Source organism: Corylus avellana, chromosome ca8 (assembly GCF_901000735.1).
Source record: "Corylus avellana chromosome ca8, CavTom2PMs-1.0".
NCBI lineage: Eukaryota > Viridiplantae > Streptophyta > Magnoliopsida > Fagales > Betulaceae > Corylus > Corylus avellana.
Genome location: NC_081548.1, coordinates 14,618,103 through 14,631,560, shown reverse-complemented (window position 1 = coordinate 14,631,560; position 13,458 = coordinate 14,618,103). Strand labels below are relative to the sequence as shown.

Genomic DNA, 13,458 nt, shown 5'->3' with positions numbered 1-13,458 from the left:
ACTCAAAAAGTTTGTTTGAAGAAAAAAGTACTCGTTCGGCGAAAAAAAATAAAATCGTTTTTAATGGTTCAAAAAGTCTAAAAATAACCAAAACGTACTTTTGACAAAAGCTTAATTTTTAAGCTTTTGCCAAAAAAACATTTTTTGACTTAAAAAATCTATTTTGCAAACATGCTCTAAATCTTTTACTAAGAGAAGTGTTAGGGACTCAAACAAATAAATGCAGAAAAATTTTCAAACTGACGTGGCAGATCGTGTGTGGCAGACAAGGGAGAGAGAATTGCATTTTTTTTTAATTAAAAAACCCTTGCCACGTCAATTTGGAAATTTTTCTGGGTTTATTTGTTTGAGTCCCTAACACTTCTTTTTTACTAATAGAAACTCACAAAACTAATGTGTAGTTCATTCATTGGTCAAAAAAAAAAAAAAAAAAAAACAATTAATTAAAAGAAATGTAACGAGTACCAACGAATGAGATATACATCAATTTAGTAAGTATTTGTTAGTAAAAAACTTAGTACCTCTAACATTTCTCTTATGCATGTGGAACTCTCTCTTCTCTCTAGCCCTCACCTCTGTGAAACTCTTTTGGACTCTCATTTCTAATCAAATCTTTATTAAATTATTAAATTTAGGGCAATCATATATACTCGAACACTATTTATAAAAAAAGGATAATTTTAAATTCAAAGTAATAATTTATATTTTGTATAAAATAAAACAATCCAAATAAATAAATGGGTAAAGTCTACCCAGTTGACAATGTTCCCACAAACTTTCAGTTGTGACAATGCCCCTCCCAAACTAGTGAAACTACGAAAACATTGTGAATGTTCCCCGCCAAGGTTAGGAAAAAAATAAAAATACCCCTATTGATTTCTCAATAAGACAAAAATAACCTTTAAATTCAGGAATTTTTTTTTGATTTTTTTTTTATAATTTTTTTTTATTGAAACGATTTTTTTTTTTAAATACCCCTATAAAACGAATATTTTTTTTTTCAAAACAAAGATTTTTAATTAATTTTTTTTTTAAAAAAAAAGAAACAAAAATTTTCAATTTTTATAAATTTTTTAATTTTTTTTCTTATAAAAATAAATTTTCTTAAAAAACAATTTGGCAACCCCTTGGATTATATATATATATATATATATATATATATATATATATATATATATATATATATATTTCTTAGTATTAGGTTTTTTCTAGAAGTTTTCGTATTTTTTGTTTTTATTTTACTAAGGGTAGTTTTGTCATTGGGAGAACATTGACAATTTTTGGTAGTTTGGGTGGACACTGTCACAATTGAAAGTTTGGGAGAGGGGGGACATTGTCAATTAGGTGGTAGTTTGAGGGTACGTAGACTTTCTCCTAAATAAATACATAACTAATGCCCAAAACAAATACAATTAGCTCAAATATGTTTGTAACACTTGTATCTATGACTTGTCACATGACACTATTAATCAAAATTGATTCCACTAAACAAATGTGATTGCACTCTAATATGTATTTTTAAATTAATTAATCCTCATGACATACTTATTTATTACATATTAACCTCCATAGAATCACTCCATAGTCGAATTAAAGTCCATATACTGTCGTTTTGCTCACTACCTCTTTTCCTTGACTACCCAATTTAATTACATGTGTGTTTGTACCCTGTGAGACTTCATCTCACTTTGTACATATAAGTTTCAGTAAATCCAACTAAAATAGTCAGGTCTGAGCTTTGGAATAACCATTCCCATTAAATCTAAAAAGTGAAGAATATTCTTTATCACTTTGTTCATGACAAAGGATTTGGACTCTAATGCAGCGTGATTTAGTGAGTTGCAACAAATAACAACAATAAAGAACATATAGGTATTTCTAGATCTTGATTTTATCAAATGATCTAAGAAATCTTTTCTAAAACGTTAGATACTCTCTAGGTTTTGAAGGAAAATCAAGAAGAAATTCAACTGTGAGTAATTCTTATTAAACAAACTCAAATATAATTAACAGCTCTGTTCTAGGGTCTATAAAACATGTATTTATATGTCCTCAAACTCTAAACCTATTAATAATACGAAATAGAGTCGAAATTGTAATTTTACAAGACCCGTCCAGATGGGATATACCCCCGTCCAAACATGCACTAAATAAAAGTGAATAAAATAAATATAGCACCATCTAGCTTTCCAAATCTTTTCTTTGTAGCCAATTTTGACCTGCTAAACATCGGAATTAGCCAAAACTCATGATACATTACTTTGAATTAGCTTTCCAACGCCGCAAAGCTTGATCCAATCAGAGATCAAAAACTTTAGAGATTGCCTTTTTAGTAAAAGTCGTCAGGTGCAAATTTTAGTAAAACACGAAAATAACATAGGCGTCAGGACGAGCTTCCAGATGAGGCTCTCGGGTTGAGTCTCGTCCGGACAGTTGCAGACAACCTTGCAGATGAGGCTCTGATCTGCATCAGATTCCTATTTAAAAAAGGTGTTCTCACAATGCTACATGCAATCACCTAATACACGGAGATGTTGACTATAGAAAGATCTCACTCATAGGTACATCAAAGTGACTTACACTTTACATTTGAGTTCATAATCCTGTCAGGATTTAGAGTAACTGTTATAAGCCGTCGTGCACATACATCATTCTTTATGACAGTGTTAAAAGAATGATTACTCACGTGGTCCGTTTGGTGCATGACACTACTTTGCTTCTACACCAACGTATCAACCCAAAGCTCACTTGCTTTTCCTGATCAAGACAAGTCATTGAAGTTGACATATTATAGTCTAAATGGATTTTTCAGTTCCATTTACGACTACGAACTATCTTTTACAAAAGTTACAAGGGCTTATGACTAGGGGTGCAAAGGCGGGCGGTTTTTAACCGCCCGCTAACCGCTAACCGCTATAACCGCCAACCGCCTAACCGCTTAACCGTCTAACCGCATTAACCGCTAACCGCCATAACCGCCTAGCGGTTAGCGGTTAGCGGTTATTGGGTCTACTAACCGTAACCGCTAACCGCTAACCGCCTTTTTATATAATATATTTTTATAATTATAATTATAAAAATATTTATACATATAACATAATCACTTGATCATTAAATCACAATTTTTTTTAAAAATAATTAAATCACAATTTGAGTATTAATATATTATCACTATAATTTATATGATTATATCATATAATCACTTGATCATTAAATCACAATTTTTTTTTAAAAATAATTAAATCACAATTTGAGTATTAATATATTATCACTATAATTTATATGATTATATCACATGAGATTGATTATTAAATCATTTGATTATATAATAACAAATTATACATATATAATATGACATAACTCATAAGTATACCAATTCATACTAATACAACAATTAAATATCTAGAGACTTATTTCCAATGTATGTTATAAACCTATAAGTCTATATAAGTCTACATATGTATATAAATAATATAAATGTATAATATCAATAGTTAATCATATGATTCAATGACAATTCAAATACTTTATTCAAGACTTCAAGTGAATCATATTATTAATGTACAATGATGATATAATTCGTATAATATCAAATTAAGTAATTGACATTGGATTAAACAATGACCAATGTGTTACTTATAAACATAATTTAAGTATTAATGTATTATCATTATAATTTTATTAATTTATATATTATCACTATAATTGATATGATTATATCACATGATGACTTGATCATTAAATCATATGATTATATAATAATAAATAATACATATATAATATGACATAACTCATAAGTCATAAGTCTACAAGTTAATCATATGATTCATGTACAATGATAATTACAATTGATTCAATTGAATTAAACAATATGTTACTTATAACTACAAGTCTACAATTTAATTAAAGCATTATTAGATACTTTAGGAATTTAGGATTTAGGAGTTTGAACATTACCATTTACCATTAGATATTAAGTTCAATTCAAAAAAAAAAGATTATAAGTAAATATGATAAGAATTTAAATAATTAATCATATGAATCATATGATATAATTTAATGAGACTATATGATTATATAATATCAAATTAAGTAATTGACATTAGATTCAACAATGTGTTACTTATAATCACAATTGAAGTATTAATATATTTTTTGAACATTTTTTAGAAAAAGAAATTTAACCATTTTTTGAAAGAAAAAAAAAAAGAAAATTAACAATTTTGAACAATTTTGAATTATATATATATATATAATTGCTTATAGTTATATTATATGCATATTGAATAATATAAATGTATAAGATAAATACTTAACTATATGATCCAATTACAATTCCAATACTTAATCAATTATTCATGTACAATGACAATGACAATGTGATTCATATAATATCAAATTAAGTAATTGACATTGGATTAAACAATGTGTTACTTATAACTACAATTGAAGTATTTTTGTTTGTTTGTAAGTTTATAAGATCAACACTTAATCATATGATCCAATGACAATTCAAATATTTAATCATAATATTTATATACAATGACAATGTGATTCATAAAATGTCAAATTAAGTAATTAGCATTAGATTCAACAATTACTTATAACAATAATTTAAGTATTAATATATTTTTCATTTTTTTGAACACTATTTTGACAATTTTTAAACCATTTTATGAAAAAAGAAATTGAACCATTTTTTGAACAAATTTTTTGACCAATTTTTTTAACCATTTGTTGAACAATTTTTTAAAATTGAACAAGCCAAAACTACGTCGTTTTAATACCCATATATATTCATCTCTTCCTAACCTTAAACTAAACCTAATCAATATCATTCCTAGAGGTTTGTTAGTAACGAAGATTATTATTTTTTGAATTGTCATAGTATTTTAATTACAATACAATTATATTAAGCACTTTTTGATATGTGTACATGCTTGTGCCTTAATATTATTATGTTTAATATTATAACTTTTCTTCTTTTGATGTCCACGGGATTTGCTAGAGGACCAAATGAGAAGATTGATGAAGTTTTAATGTTTTATTTGACTATTTGTATCATTTAATGTTTTATTTGAACTTATTTTATATGCTTTGTGTTGAACTTTTTTTATATTTTTTTTTTACATGTTTGTGATAGTTATCTGAATTCTGAACCTTTTTTTGTATGTTGTGTTGAATTTTTTTTTTTCCTAAAAAAAAAAAGTTAACGAGTTATGATTTAATATTTAAGGAATTTTTTTTTTAAGTACAAGTAAATGTAAATTTTGGGTCAAATATTTTTGATTTTTCAATATGGGCTCTTTTTATAGCAATTGGGCCCAAGAAGATATTAAAAATACAAGAAAAAAAAATATGAGGGTAAAAAAAAAGCCCAAAAAAAAACCCAATTTTAAAAAAGCGGTTAGCGGGCGGTTATCTATTTCACTAACCGCTAACCGGCCACTAACCGCTAACCGCTAACCGCCTAGCGGTTAGCGGTTGCGGTTAGTGAAATTTACTAACCGCTAGGGCGGTTACGGTTAGCGGTTATTGCCACTAACCGCTAACCGTAACCGCCTTTGCACCCCTACTTATGACTATAATCTTCTGTGTAATAATTCATTTACTCACACTATAGTCAAATATAATGTAACTTAGGGACCTTAGATGTATATAATATGAAAATATTCAATCATATAATACATGTAGAACATTAATGTATATGCCCAATGTTCAATAATAAAATCTGGCAATAAACAATATCATTCAATTATAACCAAAGTATTATCCAACCAATTGGAGTTTTGAACACCAATCCTTACATATACGACTATTTTAGCCACCAACCTCTTTTTAAACCTTTTTAGTTCTCTTCCTTTTTGTGTGTAGAATTTGCCTTGGCAACTTTGGCAAAGAGTGCCATGTTTTTCTTTTGTGTGATGGCCCTCATTGGTGTTTATTTTTCTTACAAATGTATATCCATTTATTATTTGTTTTAGTGTTATCTGTTGGGTTGTTCAGTTCATTAGTGTTGGGTTGTCCAGTTCATTAGTGTTTCTTTTACTAGTTGTTTTGTTCTTTTATTGGTTTACTGACAACATGTTAGGCTGTTGAGTCGTGAGTTAAATGTAAGTCCTATTTATGTTGGATTCTATTTTCAGTGTATTCAGTTCTTTAAATACCGCATTACCATGAAATAAAACTAATTAGTTAAGAAATTTATCAAACCTTGTGTTTCTAAGAATTGAAAGCACCTTTAATTGCTCATAAGAGGTCTAAGAGTCCTCAAAAATACTGGTAAAGCTATCATTCTTTTTAATTTCTATCCCACGTAATGTACGCACATAACAACTTTGGTGCTTTTTACAAATGGGAGACTCTCTGGGATGGACTAACTAGACCAGTATTGATGATTACAAGGATTGAGCTTCTAATCTACATACATTGGCAACACATTTTTGTAAGCTCTTCTTCTTGGTGTTAGGTTTAGTTCCACAAAGGTGCAAAAGTCATTTTCAGCCCACTTGCAGTACTAGACCATCAGAACTTATCAAACTCTTTTGGTCATGTCAGTGTCTCAGTCATGATCAGCAACATATAATATACGGAATTTAAGCCGTTTGTTTACATTGAAAGGTTTCGAAATGATTAAATATTAAAAAGTTGACATATTATAGTTGAGAATTCAATATATTTTTATGAGGTTTTTCTGTGTGTTGTAAATGTCTCTTTGGTTTTCTGAATAAGAAATGAAGAAGCTTTTTCAAAAGAAAATTCTTTCCAACCGTCTCGGTTGATGTTGAGGGCCTGTTTGGGATTTGAAGGGCTTAAAAATGCATTTAACACTCAAACAGTCAGTTTCAAGAAAAATATATTTGTTTTGGTAAATAAATTAAAAGCGGTTTTAAGGGTCCAAAAAGCCTAAAAATTGCTAAAACACACGATAAAAGCTTAAGGGTGCATTTGTGATTGCTATTTCGCAAGAAAAATATATGTTTTTAAAATACATCACAAAATGTAAGGCGTTTGGCGATTTAAAAATCACTTAATTTAAAATATGAAGAAAAAAAAAATCTGTGATTTCTATAAATAGGCTAAGGGGTGCTTATTTAAAAATGCTCAAATTTAAACCAAAATCACGATTTCTCATAACAAATATTTAATAAAAAGTACTTTTTAACATGTTCTATCAAATGCCTTTGCAATTTTAAAAAGTAGCGATTTCAAAAACGCAATTTTTTAAATCGTACTTATTGAAATTACAATCACAAAAGGACCCTGAAAATGAAGCGTTTGCCAAAAAATATATTTTGACTTAAAAGCTCTATTTTTCGAATGCAATTTCAAAGAGGCTTTTAGTAAAAGTCAAGAGTTGTATACACATCAACAACCAATGGATAAGAAAGCAGAGGAACAGTATGACTCAAACACTGATTCCTACGGATGATGCTCTGAGTGACAAGATCATGCAGCACATGATGTTCGTTTACTTAGTTTCCTCGACAGACATCAACAAGGCGTGAAGTTAACTGATGATAAAGAGTTTGTTTCCATAGTTTTAGCATATAATAATTTTTTTTTATAAATATAATTCAGACAATTGCTGTTTTGGTCATCAAAACCAGAACACTTTCCAATGTTTTGCAGAAGCAAGGGGAAAAGCTTGTAAATGACCAATTTACAACAATTTAACTAACCAGAAATAGGTAAAGTAAGGTGAATGCACATGGACCCTGTAAATCCAGTGGTTCTTGCAAAGTCAAAAGGATAAACGGAAAGTTCAAAACTAAGAGCCTGTTTGGATTGCATTGAAAAATAAAACTTTTGTTTATAAAAAAAAAGCTTAAAAGAGTTTTTAGAAAAAACATTCTCGGCTTTTTTAGAGTAAAAAAAGTAGAAAAAAAAATGCTTTTAAGTTTCTTACCAAACAGGCTAACTTTTGCTTGGAATAATTTTTTTTATATACTAAAAAGCACCTTTTAAACTCTTTAAGGCAATCCCAAATAGGCTTGAGGTGCTATTCAAGCTTTAAATCTTGAAAAAGCCAATGCGGCCGGTTTCTTTCCTGATCAAATGTTGCACTGGAGCTGCTCATGGGGGTGGTGGGGTCACTGAAATCCTCTCCTCGATCTGATTTAAAAGAGGCAGATGAATGAAGCTCCCTAATAATTCCTTTATGGGATGATGACTCACAGATTCCTAATATAGGTTGGTAGGATTGCAGTGCCTTGTTGCTCAATCTACCACCAATGCTCAAAGTCAGCTCCACATCACTATCTTCATGATCAGAACCATCAATGGTCAACTTACGAGTACTGGGTGGCATATTGTGGAAGCTTGGCCCTACAGCTTGGTCTTCATCAATGGCGGCACTGACTCCTGTTGAGATGTCTTCCTCAGCAGCAGGCCTTTCAAGATCAAAACCCCTTGCCATTCTCATGGTGCCTGCAGAGCAACTCCCACTTCTCTCCCTTGTGCTTGGATCTTCTCTCAAGCTTTGGAGATTGAAATTAAATCCATGACACTTTTGTGTTGTTGGAGTCATGGAACTCCAACATCTGTTTTGCTTCAGTTCTTTTTTCAGCTCATCCATTACCATCTTCTGCAGACTGTAGAGCCTGTGGAGTTCCCGTACCTGCAACTTTCAATTTGTTATGACATTGCTATAACTAGCATCAACAACAAATTCCTGCAATTAACATGTTCAATTGATAAATCAAAAGCCAATAGAAGGCTTGAAAGGGTCAGAATTTTTAAGGAGACAAGTCAATAGTATGTAGAAATAGTTAATTAAGCCGTCGGAGGAAATGTAGGAACAGAAATATATAATACAGGAAATGAAATCGCTTCTAAGGTGTGTGTTGCTTTCCTTAAGAAATTATTCGTCGAGGCATATATTTAGTAATAGTAAATCGAACCATTGGACGATTATGATCTGATTGCTTCAATGCTGTCGTGCTAAATGCAAAATGCGCTATTAGCACCTTATATATATAGGCCACTGCCACGTGCGTATCCGGTGCAAAGTACCGGATACATACAAGTGCAAACACCTGAGCATTCCTTGCTTTAAAGTAATAGTTTGGTGCAAGTTCAGCCTTATAAAGGTAAACTTTGACTTTTTCTTTTTTTTAATGTAAGAAACTTTCCATTTAAAACATTGTCAAATCACAAAGTATATATATATATATAAATACTAATTTTGAAAATTCTTTACCATGAAAAACTGGAGTGTTGATTGATTGAAGTATTTCTCAAAATGTTAATAAATACGATGTGCACAGCTAACAACAATCCTGGCACAGTTATTTCACAATAATATATAGATGGAATATATGTGAAAGACTGAAAGGGGAAGCATCTCTTCTTTATTAATAATAATTAAGAAAGTACAGAATCTGGCACCGACAGAGCTAGCTTCATGTTCATGGCCCCATAAATGATTGAAAATTTTGAATTAAAGAATAGGAAAACATGGTAATTGTGGATTCATGGTACCTGGTATTTGAAGACATCTTCATGCATTTGCATTGTCCTTTTGATGTATTCTATGTTGTGCTTCCCAAGCTTCTTGTCCATGGAGTCCTCAAAGTTGTCAACTCCAGCCCTACACAAGTTTCCCTTCAGCCCGCTATTCTGCAGGTGCTCCCAATCATCCACACAATGCACAGTAAAGCTGTTGCTGTTTAGCGAGGCTTCTAAGAGATTGACAGCATATTCAAATTTAGTCCCCATGCCTGAAATAAATATTACTGTCAACTAGTTTCTGATAATAACACACTTTCAGAATATTTGGCTTTATAATAATTACCAAAAGCAGGGAACAAGTAAATAAATCCTTTTTTTTTTTTTTGGCTTTCTTATCCTTTTGATTTCAGTGGGGGTGGGTGTGATTTATAGGAAGTCACTACATGAAGGTGGAGACACAGTTTGGTTGACCCCAAGTCTGTGTCTGATGCGAAATTCATGCACCAAAAATTACCCGAAAATATGATCTTGTTGAGTCATCTCCAACCTCTTCAAAATCAAATGCAATTGCAAGAAAAAACTTCAAAGCCATCTTGCTAGTGGAATTCATACCCAAATTCACTACCACTTAATTTATTGTACATACTAAAATTGTCCTCTACCATTTTACCAGTTTCCTTTTTGGTTTACAAATGCTGGCCCATTTTAGGATATTTAAGACTTGTCTGCTACATAAAAGAAGTCCTGGAAACCGGGATTGGGATCCATGACAATCACTTGTCCGAATTGCTAACAATTTGGACAACTATTGTGAAATGGTTTATATGAAATCTACCTGCCCAAATAAATTCTTAATTATCTGAGCCGGTAAATTCCATATGTCGTGGAATTCCAAATAAGTCCATCTGCTCAGGTTTCTTCGGGCAGGTAAATACGCGATCCACCTGCTTAATAAATTTGGACTCTCTCACATTAATGGCCCAAATTAATTATTAGCAAATCAGACATGTAATTGATGCGGTAAATCCTTATCCTGAAATGAGGGCCTTTGGTGGAACTAATTAAGCATAGGTGGAAGATAAAGGAGTTGTTTAAAACTGCATAGGGAGACCCGAAAGCATGAGTGATAACAGTAGGCAGACAATGAGGAAGGAAGAAAAAGAAGATGGGATGTGGGCAATAGTGAGACCAAATTTTCGATGTGGGTCTATCTTCCCCTCTCACTCACTCTCTTGGGTGCCACCATCACTGCCCATAAAAACAGTGTTCTTCATCTCAGCAAAATTCTTCTCAAAAAAGTCTCCACTTCCTCCTGTTTCTTCCACATGTTGAAATCACACGACAGCCAAAATTGTATCCTATGATGCTCGATCAGACAGGGACTTAAAAGCAACCAAAAATATTTAATTACAAAACAGTAAAAGAACACATATATGAGACACACACAAAACACACAGAAATTCAGTTCTAATAGCAAATTCACTATTGAAGAAGAATCAAATTTTCCCTGTTAAATTATAAAATTATAAAAAGACAGAAAAACAAAGCAGCATGAAGTTGCATGAACCTGTGATACAAACTGGCCAGCCTGCTTGCGATTCTCTCCTATGAGGCTCATTGGGCTTCTTCCTCCCTCATGCCACTGCCTCCTTTTGGTTGATGAATATTAAGCTTCATTGATAAACAATCCAAGCAGTGCAGCAGCAGCTATGCTGATCAACTCCAACCTCCTCTATACTAACACCAGCAAATCTCCCACTTTGCTTGGAGAAAGCACAAAGCAGCAACCCTCCCACTTAAACAATCATAACCATATATGCTGTTAATAATTCAGGCTTGACAGGCTGTGAAGGAGGAGAAGCAGGAGAAAAAAGCTGGACTCTTGCAAATGTTGTGGTGTCTGAGAGAGAGAGAGAGAGAGAGAAGTTATATATATATATATATATATATATATATATATATATATTGAGGTGTATTTTATTATATTTGTGAAGCACTGGACTGTGGGAGGAAGATCAGAGAAGGGGGGGCCACAATTTTGATATATAATAAGAGGAAATGTGACAATGTAGGCCAGTGAAGAAGATATTCCAAACTAAGTCTTGGAGACATCAAGATATGCATGAATGATGGAAAGTTGGTGCTTCCTTCTTTCTTACAACATTATATACCCTTTATTTATTTATTTATTTTATTTTAATTTGAGGAAATTCAACGATTTCAATCTAATTATTCTATCCGTACTAAACAACCATATCTAGTCCTATTGTTGTGATTGAGAATTCATCTAAGTACCATGTTTCAGGTGTTGTGATTGCCTAGCTAGCTGTTGTTCCCCCCATGGCTACCGTAAAAAAATTTTAGGCCTATATATTCTTTACAATGAGAGCTAGAAATGTAATATTGTCAATTTTTTTCTTTTGCATGTAATCAAATCCTAGCCGATAATATTCGATATGACGATTTTATTTGTTTTTTCTTTTTTAACTTTGGAAGAAATGCAAAATTAGTCATCGTGGTTTACTTGATTTTCAATTAACTCTCTATGGTATCGATCAAAATGAACTCAAAGGTCCCTGATGTATGCTAAAAATATAATTTAGTCTCTACAATCAAATTTCATCCACTAATTTAATAAATTTCGTTAGTATGAAGCTGACTTAAATATGATAAGTATCACAATTTTATTGGATCTAACATTTTACGCAATTAGAATCTGTTAAGTCAGTCAACAAAATTTGACTGAAGGGACTAAATTATTTTTTTGGCATACCTCAAGGGCCTTTGAGTTCATTTTTTTTGGCATACCACAATGAGTTAATTACAAATCAGGTAAACTAAAAGAACTGAATTTATATTTTTCCCTTTAACTTTTACCAATAATTATTAATTCTACTATGCATCCTTTTTTTTTTTTTAGTGAGTAACACAAAAAGTCAATTAAAATATAATATGTTAGCAAATGTGAAATGGGTATAAATATTAGAGCTATTAAATTTTCATTTTAAGGGGGCCATCATAATAAGTTTTCTCTTTTTTTTTTTTTCTTTTTTTTTTGTTAAAAAAAAAAAAACCATAAATATGCTAAAAAAAAAAAAAGATTTGTCTATTTTTTTATTGGTGGGATGAGAGAGCTTGAATAGGGCCATGGCTGGTCTCAGTCCCTCCTTGGCTCACTCCTTGTATAATTATAAATAGACGTGAAGTTTAGCATTAGTTTTTTCTTTAATGTGAATGATAGAGAAAAAGAAAAACTTTTCACACTTGTCACTCTGTGTTTATAAAGCATCACTTAGAATTTTCCACATGTATATACAATTGGGATGAGCTAATCATCACTCTAGTTGTTTTTATATACATCGTAAGAAGACCACAAGACAAAAGTTAATTTGAAAACAAAAAACACAAAGGAACCACCCAGATTACATTATCTTGAATAAGGACTACTAATTAAAAAATTAATAAATATTAAAGCTGTTTAATGAGGAAACAAGAAAACCATTGAGATTTGAGATGAAGGAAGGAAACTTCCCCACACATCGCTTTCCTTGAAAAGCCAATTAAGAGGCCAAAGCATACCTGTCCAAAGCCATTAAAAATCCTAAACATTACAACGTACACTCCGAGGTGTGATCCAGGGAAATCGCAACCACACACACCCACATGCAAACATTATAAAACTACATGATTTGCTTTTTAAGAATTTATTCTATGCTGGCATGCTCTCCCCTTGTCTTCTACTTGTTTATTATCTCCTCTTAAATACTAAGGTAACATGCGTTTTGGTCATATATATGCACACGTATTCAAGCACACTCGGAAGTGATCAGGCCATTGCCATGTTGCTTGATCAATCAAATTAGGGTTAATTGACTATGGTTAATAGACTATATATGTTCTCCACATTCAAATAAGGTACGCACACATGCAGAATCTAATTGAAGAGGGGAGAATCGAGATACATTATTTCTATATTTCTTGAATGTAATTTAAGGGTGGCACTAC

The 13,458-nt window shown here is 31.4% G+C and overlaps 1 protein-coding gene across 1 annotated transcript; it reads right to left on the bottom strand.

Annotated features, from left to right (window-relative positions):
• Nucleotides 1-7,620: 7,620 nt before the first annotated feature.
• Nucleotides 7,621-11,079, bottom strand: LOC132190566 (uncharacterized). The gene is made up of 3 exons (XM_059605597.1): nucleotides 11,021-11,079; nucleotides 9,484-9,683; nucleotides 7,621-8,620 (listed from the first exon to the last, which is right to left on the bottom strand). Exons 2-3 carry the CDS (start codon nucleotides 9,562-9,564, stop codon nucleotides 8,003-8,005), a joined length of 699 nt encoding a protein of 232 aa, XP_059461580.1. The 5' UTR covers nucleotides 9,565-9,683; nucleotides 11,021-11,079; the 3' UTR covers nucleotides 7,621-8,002.
• Nucleotides 11,080-13,458: the final 2,379 nt, after the last annotated feature.